General features: G+C 50.0%; 1 protein-coding gene across 6 annotated transcripts in view; it reads right to left on the reverse strand.

Moving 5' to 3' along the window:
* The window catches only part of LOC308151333 (nuclear factor 1 X-type-like), a 117,052-nt gene that overhangs the window by 8,561 nt on the left and 98,491 nt on the right, over positions 1-10,000 (reverse strand). For 3 of the 6 annotated variants that reach the window (XM_080524185.1, XM_080524187.1, XM_080524186.1), the window contains 3 exons: positions 5,865-5,996; positions 2,571-2,746; positions 477-624 (listed from right to left, as the gene is read on the reverse strand). In XM_080524185.1, coding sequence (XP_080380311.1) covers positions 477-624; positions 2,571-2,746; positions 5,865-5,996 — 456 coding nt within the window. The remainder of the gene's footprint in view (positions 1-476; positions 625-2,570; positions 2,747-5,864; positions 5,997-10,000) is intronic. The other 3 variants (XM_080524188.1, XM_080524189.1, XM_080524190.1) reach the window with 3 other exon arrangements.

The following is a 10,000-nucleotide window of genomic DNA, read 5'->3' on the forward strand; positions in this document are numbered from 1 at the left end:
TCTCAATTGACATTTTAGAGAACTGGCCATGCGTCATGGCGGGGAGGGAAAACGCAAAAATTGAGGAAAATCAGGATGTCCTTCTGCTGTGACAACATCAAGGAGCGCAGAGGCACTGGGGGATAGAGAGGGGCGGTGTCCCTCAAGACGTGGCACTACTCTGGCTGGCCGCATAAGAGAAAGACAATGGGCCCAACATTGACCCTTGAGGGACACCACAGAGGATCATTTGGAGGATGGTGTTATAACCATGTTATAACAATCCTAGAGGATGAGGGAGGTGAGATGTTGGCCATAGGAGGCTGTTTACAAATGGGGACGGGCAGAGGACGCATGGCTGGGGCGTTAAGATGTAGAGGAGGAGGAGGACGAGAAAGAGGGCCAGTTTCCAGTTTTAGCTCTGAGCCCTTTTTTTGGTCTCAGATGGTTTTGGTTTTGGTTTTGGTTTTCTGACTTTGGTCTGTGGGGTCACTTACACGGAGATGTGGGCGAGGTGAGTCCGCCGTCGGGGGGCGTGCTGCTGGGTTTAGAGTCGGGCATGGGGAGGGGCACTGGGCGGGCCACTGGGGGAGGTGGAGGCAGCAAGAAGGAGCCCGGCATTTTGCTCTGGCCGCTCCCGTTTGGCTGCGGACAACACAAACAGGGTCAGGAGGGCGACATGTGACAACCCGCACACGGCATGGCATGAGAGGACTCAGCTCCAGAGACCCAAAAAAATCTCCATGGCGAAGGGAGTGGTGGGGTGTGGGGTGGGGGTGGGGGGGAGGTGGGGGTGGGGGGGAGGTGGTGGTGGTGGGGGTGTTGGAAACGACAACCAAACGAATGATGTATGTGCATTGCGTCATTTATGGAGGTGTAAAAAATAATAATCACCACAGGGGATGATAGTGGGGTTGGAGCGGAGAGGGGAGTTTCACAAGGGTGGTCCGTAGTGGAGGAGTGGGTGAGAGGAGGGGTGAGCGCAACAATTGGTGGAGTTTTTTTTGTCCAACAAATTAAAACATGGAAGAAAATACTCAATAACTACAATAACACGACAACAACAACAACCCCAAATAATAACAACAACAACAACAAAAGAAAACGAAACACAACACGGAACATGTATGCTCGATTGAAATGTACTGTGATTGTAAGGCTTTCGTGCTGATGATAACATAATCTAAAGGGGGGTGGGCGGAGCAAAAGAAAAAAAGGGAACCATAGGGTCTGGAAGAGCATACAGAAAATGACAAGGACGAAACATTCAGTGCAGAAATGCCTAGTCCAAGAGAGAGTAGAGGCAAACTCAATCTGTTGAATTCACTCACGCGTCATAACAACATACTCAATCACACATTGGTCTTTCTTTTTTGTCTTTTTAGTGGCGCTAGTAGGCACATACTACACATACTGTAGTTTAGCTCACTCAGTCCAACACTTTCCCTTTATGGTACCTTACTAGATTCTCATCGCTTAACTCCGCTACCGATGTTGCATACTAAACCTTCCATTATAATATAAACAGCAAATGGTGCCCATCTTAAGTCATGAAATGTAAATAGACCCATGCATGTAGAGCAGTGGAGGCTGGTGGATGTACAAATCGTAGGACGGGCTCATTGTAATGCATGGAATGGAATAGGGAGTGGTATCAATCTTGTGTGTTTGAAACCATTCCTTATTCCATTCTATGCATTAGAAGGAAGCCCGTCCTACGATTTCTATCCACCCAGAAGTCTTCCCAGATATCTAGTATACACTCAACCTCTCAGGTAGAACCTGAACACATGACAGTGTGTATACTTGAAACACAGACCAGAGCATTTTCATAGAGAGAGAATCCTAACTGTGACGTGATGTGTTAATGTGTATAACTTGTGTAAAGTTATGTTACGACACTAGGTTGTGTAGGATACTGTATATTATGACTGGGCACACATGATATGACTGCTTATTTACTAACTGCACTGGCCTTTCGTTGTGTCCAAGTGATTACATTTGTGTCCAAGTGAGTACAGGAGTATCACTCTCCCCTCCCCTCCCCATCTCTCCTCTCCTCTCCTCTCCTCTCCTCTCCCCATCTCTCCTCTCCTCTCCTCTCCCCATCTCTCCTCTCCTCTCCCCATCTCTCCTCTCCTCTCCTCTCCTCTCCTCTCCTCTCCTCTCCTCTCCTCTCCTCTCCTCTCCTCTCCTCTCCTCTCCTCTCCTCTCCTCTCCCCTCCCCTCCCCATCTCTCCTCTCCTCTCCTCTCCTCTCCTCTCCTCTCCTCTCCTCTCCTCTCCTCTCCTCTCCCCATCTCTCCTCTCCTCTCCTCTCCTCTCCTCTCCCCATCTCTCCTCTCCTCTCCCCATCTCTCCTCTCCTCTCCTCTCCTCTCCTCTCCTCTCCTCTCCTCTCCTCTCCTCTCCTCTCCTCTCCTCTCCTCTCCTCTCCCCTCCCCTCCCCATCTCTCCTCTCCTCTCCTCTCCTCTCCTCTAGCCTCCCCTCCCCTCTTCCCCTACCCTCCCCTCCCCATCCACATCCCCTCCATTCCCCTCCCCTCCTCTCCTCCCCTCCTTTCTCCCCCTCTTCTCTCATGATGAGTCTTACCTGTCCGGAGGCCTGTCCCGAGCCATCAGCACAGACAAACTGCACAAACTCCTTCAGGGGGTCCTGTCCAGGGTGGTGGTGGTAGCGGATGGTGGGGTGGGTGAAGTAGGGGCTGGACTGCTGGATGATGGAGGGAGAGGGGAAGTGCAGGGCGGACGCTGAGGCACGAGGACTCCCTGGGAGGAGACAGAGAGAGAGATACGTTAGAGAGAGGGATGGAGGGAGATGAGCGAGAGAGCGAGAGAGGGATGGAGGGAAAGAGAGAGATAGAAAGAGAGATGGGTGGGTGGAGAGAAGGTGAGAGAGAGAGAGAGAGAGAGAGAGAGAGAGAGAGAGAGAGAGAGAGAGAGAGAGAGAGAGTGAGAGAGAGAGAGACACGATTATACCATTGAGCTCAAAAAGGCTTCTAGTGAAACATTCACTAGTGGTCACCACTGGAAACCCACGCATTGATACACTGAGTGACATTAGTACACATTTCATTAAATAAAATCATGGGAGGTAGAGGTTGAGAATGTATAACATGGAAAAATGCTGTTGCTTGTTTCTGTTCAAGAGACGCTGATTTCTCAGGATAAACAGTATGGGTAATGGCCATATTAACTTTATGATCACTCCAATAAATATATACAGTTTTCATGAGGCAGCTTTCTACACACATGCACGCACACATGCATACACACACACACACACACACACACACACACACACACTCAATAGATGAGAGCGACTACATTGCAAAAACAGACTCAAAAACCACGCGTGAACAAGAGATCATTGAGCGTCCGCTGTCAATAATTAAAAGACCCTAATGCCTGCGCGTCTGTGTGCTGTTTCTGTGGGTGTGATTCACAGGCGCCACAGCAATTTGGCATTCACATGGCCAAGCTGCTTTCCAGTCCATTCTCTATGACAAGACAAATCGGTGTGTGTGTGTGTGTGTGTGTGTGTGTGTGTGTGTGTGTGTTCACACTGTATGCGTGTGTGTGAGTGTATGTGCATGTGTTAATGGTTTCTCTCTGTTACTTGCATGTTATCCATGTGTGGTTGTGGCTGTGTGCATGTGTGTAGGGGATTTAAAATGTTTTCAATCTATGTCTCCGGGTGTTCTTGTGTTTGTAAGGGGGTAGAGAACCTATACAAAAGCGGCCTTCTTTTGTGTGTTTTGCGTGCGATGGTGAGAAAGTATCTGGCTCTAAGTCACCCCCAGGAGCTGAATATGGAGACTATCGAGGTGTGAGGAACGGTTGGATCCGGAACACAAAGAACCTCTCTGTCCGACGTATATCCATTACTAAATCTTCTTGATTTGTATTAGAGGGGTGAAACCTCTCCCCCCATTCTCCTGGTGTGCCAGTCACCCCCCCCCCCCCCCGCAACACACACACACAGACCTCCCCCCACCTACCCCCAGCTGCCCATGTGAGGCTGCCAACTCCAGTGTGTTACCCCCAGACAGAGGCCTCTGCCCCCCAGCCAAGCAGCACCCCGCTCCCTGCCAGCCTCCCTGCCTCCCCCGGTGGAGCCGTCTCCCTGCTCCTATAGTCCCCCTTAATCCCATTAGAGGACCGGGCTAAAGCTCTCTGGGGAAGGAGGGGGGAGGGAACCCCCCCCCCCACCCCCCTATATATCCACCACCCACCACTAACCCCCCTGCCCCCACCACACACACACACATACACACACACACACACACACACTACCCTCCACTTCCCCCCCATGCCCTCACCCCCTGGATCTACCACACAAAACAACAATAACAATGATGTGGTAAACACAGTTTCACACAGGCACAGAGAACGACACACATACACACACACACACACACACACACATTTGACTTTGTACACTTTGTCAAAAAGACAAATTCCAACCACAGCCCAACCAACAGTAACCCTGTTCACCACGGCATTGTTAAAGATCCGCTGAGTCACCTCCAGAGCCAGCAGTAGCAGGGGGACCCCCTCAACATCTCTTGAGGTGGGGTTGGATGATTTCACGGCGGTGAACCTCAATGTTTCACATCAATCCGGTGGCTTCTGAAAACGTCTTTGATGCTTCACGCGAAGCAAACACACATGGACATCATCTCCAAAGAAACTGCTCGCAGAGTGCATTCACATTCACAAAGGCTTGCTGTTTGGTTCTTCTAGAGGACGACTGTATAACGCTGCTGGGTGAATAGAGTGATGACAGGGATGGTACCACTCTGATGGGGGAGGACCAGACCCTGAGCCCTGTGGTCGTCTGACTGTTGAGAAGTGATTTCATCATCATGAAATCCTTGTCTAATCTCTGCCCCAGGAGGGAGGATAGACCACTGGCCCACACAATGACTCAGATGTCTATCTGTTCTGCTGCCAGACCAACACAGACACCATAACAGTCAGGTCTTCACGCACGCACACGTACGTACGTACGCAGGGTTCCCACACCACAGGCCTCAGAGAGAGCGAGAGAGAGAGCGAGAGAGAGAGAGAGAGCGGGAGGGAGTAATCGGCAGGAGACGGAACATTCCGTCGGGAGCAATATTACTTTGGAGGTCATTATGGCTAACATCTACTCTGAACTCCCAACCATAGCCACTAGATTGCTCCACACACCAGGCTGTTTCCAGTCTATTGGGGCAGTTTAGGCTGTGGAATCACCCTCTGAAGGCAATGGACCAGGTGCCTTCCAGCACTGTGCACATGTGGCAGCCATCTTTGGCGCCCGTAGGTTGCTCTCTCTCTCTCTCTCTCTCTCGCAGCTGGATTGAAAGTAGAGAGTGTGGCTCAACAAGACGTTTGTGGACAGAGAATGAAGGCACAAAATGGAGGCTGTTCTCCCAGTACCACTCACTCTGGGAAAAATGGATTCGATCTCAATGAGACTAACCTGCATAAACAAAGGTTAACATAAAGTAGCTCCCAGTAGTAACCAACCACCACAGACTGACTGACAGACAGACAGACAGACGGACAGACGGACAGACCGGTCTCTCCAGAGAAGGGAACGGGAAGGAACAACCCACAAACCATATTGTCTAGCTTACCTCCTTTAAGGTGTGTGAGGGGAGAGGAAGGAGGAGGGTGTTTGGGTGTCTTTCAAACACAAGTAGCTCGTTAGCATCACCACCACTGTCCCTAAGAGGGGTGGGTAGAGCAGTTAACGTCCCCCCTCTATAGACACCACACCCACCCCAAACACTGTCTGGGGCCTGGGGGATGGGCAGGTGGAGGGTTGTGTGTGGGGAGGTGGGGGGGCTATCAGGGGGTTGGGGGTTGTGGGGGGGGGGGGGGGGGGTGGTCTCACCTGGTCTCACTCCCGCCAGCATTGGCAGCGGGTGGTGGTGTGTGAACGCCATGCGGGGTGACCTCGTCTGGGGCGACAGGGCGCTGAAATCGAATTTCCCCGACTTCTTAAGAGAACCAGGCGAGGACAGTCCTGGCAAAGATAGGATCAACAAAATGGCAGAACAGAGACGAGGTTTTAATGAACAAGGCTGGTGTGCTTCTATTACTTTAATCAAATCAACTTATTACTATTATTATTACTATTATTATTATTAATATTATTATTATTATTATGATTATTATTATAAGACTTTAGATTTAGAAATTCTCTGAATCTTGAAATTTAATTGAATGATTCATAATCATGATCTATTGAAATCAATTGATTGATTGATGGAATCGATTGATTTACACATTGATGGTTTTGACCTCACTCTCTCTCTCTCTCTTTCTCTCTCGCTCTCGCTCTCTCTCTCTCTCCGTATCTCTCTGTTCTGTACCATGTCTATCAGACCCAAGGGGGGTGGGGTTGGGGGGGGGTCAGGGTCCAGGGGCAGGCTATGTTTTGAAGCAGCGGGTTGGAGTTGAGAGGGGGGTGTTGGGAGACAGGAAGGGTCAGGGGGCTTGGGATCACATGGTCAGGAACAGGAAGCGAGGGGGCGGGGGAGCTGGGAGATGGCGTTTACGATGGCAGTCACCATTGGAGTCTATGAGCAACAGACATCACTGTATCTCTGAGATGCTTTACAGGGAGAACTTGGTCTTCTGCTTGGAGTCGGCCAGCATGTATCCTCTCCCCAGACTCACCATTCATTCACATAGAACTGCTGGCTTAGAACTGCTGGCACATACGGGCTTCCAGAACCTCAACATCCCACCAATCCCCATGCCACCAGTGATCTCAGCATCCATCATCACGATAGTAAGCAGGACCTAAAGCTGTACTATACAGTACAACAGCTCTATAAACACCTCCTCCCGCACGCACGCACGCACGCACGCGCGCGCGCACGCACACACACACACACACACACACACACACACACACACACACACACACACACACACTGCACTTGTCAACATTCCTAGTTTAAAGAATGTCATGTTGGCTTGCTTCACAACTAGGGCAGACGACGTTTCTGTGGTGCTGTACGACTAGATAGATGAATCTTGCATGCCAACAAATATATGAATAGATCCTTTCATCTAGTCCCTCTATATAGCAGTCAATCTGTCTGTCAATCTGCCGGGGTAGAGAGATGGGCCTGGAGCCCTGCTCTGTGTGTCTCAGGGTAGGCTAGTGGGTGTGTGTGTGCTTCTCCCTAGATATGAAATATACAGAACACACGCACGCACCCACGCACGGACACACACACAGGCAAGCACACAAGCTGCTCAGTTAGGGTGGCAAGCAGAGAGAGGGAGAGAGAGAGACATAGATAGAGGGAGAGAGAGAGACATAGAGAGAGAGACACATAGAGAGAGAGAGAGACATAGAGAGAGAGAGAGAGACATAGAGAGAGAGAGAGACATAGAGAGAGGGAGAGAGAGACACATAGAGAGAGAGACACACATAGAGAGAGAGAGAGAGACATAGAGAGAGGGAGAGAGAGACACATAGAGAGAGACACACATAGAGAGAGAGAGAGAGAGAGAGAGAGAGAGAGACATAGATAGAGGGAGAGAGAGACACACATAGAGAGAGAGAGACATAGATAGAGGGAGAGAGAGACATATATAGAGGGAGAGAGAGACATAGATAGAGGGAGAGAGAGACACATAGAGAGAGGGAGAGAGAGAGACATATATAGAGGGAGAGAGAGAGACATAGAGAGAGGGAGAGAGAGAGAGACATAGAGAGAAGGAGAGAGAGAGACATAGAGAGAGGGAGAGAGAGAGAGAGACATAGATAGAGGGAGAGAGAGACACATAGAGAGAGAGAGAGAGACATAGAGAGAGGGAGAGACATAGATAGAGGGAGAGAGAGAGACATAGAGAGAGGGAGAGAGAGAGACACATAGAGAGAGAGAGAGGGGGGGGGGGAGTGAAAGAGTGAGTGATAGCATAACCTATGCATATATACCAACATAGTGAATGAATGTGTCCTCCTACAGCTATAAATGTGGGTTGAGGCTGCAGGAGAGGATGAAAAATATCCCCCAGTTTGGTAAAAACAGGCACATTAAGTATAGGCTAGGCTCACCATCTGACCCAGAAACATGGCCAAGAGTGTAAGAGCTACAGAGAAAAAGAGACTCTGTTTTATGATCAAGGCTTCGTGCGGCTGCGTTTGAGGGAAATTATTTTGATGTATGGTAATCTGAACTCCACAATTTAGAATTTTTCAGGGTTTGTGACCATTGCCAAATGGTGTGTTTGACCTCTGCTGGGAGCCACAACGCTCAAAGCTTTCAATTAAAGCCGTATGGAAGAACAATGGATGAAATAGAATATATTCACCAGAGGAACACGAAGTACTTCTGCACAGAACATTCGCTTATGCATAATATATTATACTGAGCGCGCAGAAATTAAAATTTAGGTGAACTAATACACAACTGAAAAACAACTGTGACTAGCAAAAAAAAGCCCAATAAACTACTAAACGACACATATTCACACAAATAAAAACAAACACACAAACAAATAAAAAAGAGGGATAATTTCAGTAAGGCCCTGGGAGATGTGGAAATAGCTTTTACAAGCTGAGCATATAAACTCTTACAGGGCAGTCGTTTCTAAAAGACGTTTTTTTTAAGTGTTGCACTGGGGTGCATTTTTATCGCTATTTACCCACAATCCTCTCTAACTGACTCTAATGCAGCTGGGCCTGTGTGTGTGCGTGTGTGTGTGTGTGTGTGTGTGTGTGTTTGTGTGTGTGTGGGTGCATTGTGGGTAAGTATAGAATCGGGTGGGCGTGCGCTCGTATGCTCTGCTAGGTTCAAAATGTATGACACCAGTGGGAGTGGATATTGGGAAGTGTGACACATTTTGTGCCACCCTGAGTATTAATAATGGAATATCACACACACACACACACACACACACACACACACATACATGCTGTCACGCTCCATTAGCGCGTTTCAGATTAAGAGGATTTGAACATTTTAAGAGGAACCTGAAATTTGTCTCACCCAGAGAAGAATCTGGTGAGCCGGATGTTCAGTGGGAAGAGGAGGGGAAGGATGGCTACACACTAACACAACCAGCAAGGATGGCTACACACTAACACAACCAGCAAGGCTGCTATAGTACTGCAGCAGGGCAGGCTGGTGGGTAGAGGAAGACTGTACCAGGGGAGGCTGGTGGGTATAGAGAGACTGTACTAGGGGAGGATGGTGGGTAGAGAGAGACTGTACTAGGGGAGACTGGTGGGTATAGAGAGACTGTACTAGGGGAGACTGGTGGGTAGAGAGAGACTGTACCAGGGGAGGCTGGTGAGTATAGAGAGACTGTACTAGGGGAGGATGGTGGGTAGAGAGAGACTGTACTAGGGGAGGCTGGTGGGTATAGAGAGACTGTACCAGGGGAGGCTGGTGGGTATAGAGAGACTGTACCAGGGGAGGCTGGTGGGTAGAGGGAGACTGTACCAGGGGAGGCTGGTGGGTATAGAGAGACTGTACCAGGGGAGACTGGTGGGTATAGAGAGACTGTACCAGGGGAGGATGGTGGGTATAGGGAGACTGTACCAGGGGAGGCTGGTGGGTATAGGGAGACTGTACCAGGGGAGGCTGGTGGGTAGAGGGAGACTGTACCAGGGGAGGCTGGTGGGTAGAGAGAGACTGTACCAGGGGAGGCTGGTGGGTAGAGAGAGACTGTACTAGGGGAGACTGGTGGGTATAGAGAGACTGTACCAGGGGAGGATGGTGGGTATAGGGAGACTGTACCAGGGGAGGCTGGTGGGTATAGGGAGACTGTACCAGGGGAGGCTGGTGGGTATAGGGAGACTGTACCAGGGGAGGCTGGTGGGTATAGGGAGACTGTACCAGGGGAGGCTGGTGGGTAGAGGGAGACTGTACCAGGGGAGGCTGGTGGGTAGAGAGAGACTGTACCAGGGGAGGCTGGTGGGTAGAGGGAGACTGTACCAGGGGAGGCTGGTGGGTATAGGGAGACTGTACTAGGGGAGGATGGTGGGTAGAGAGAGACTGTACC

Source organism: Nansenia antarctica (genome assembly GCF_963989245.1).
Source record: "Nansenia antarctica genome assembly, chromosome: 2".
NCBI classification, from domain to species: Eukaryota; Metazoa; Chordata; class Actinopteri; order Argentiniformes; family Microstomatidae; genus Nansenia; species Nansenia antarctica.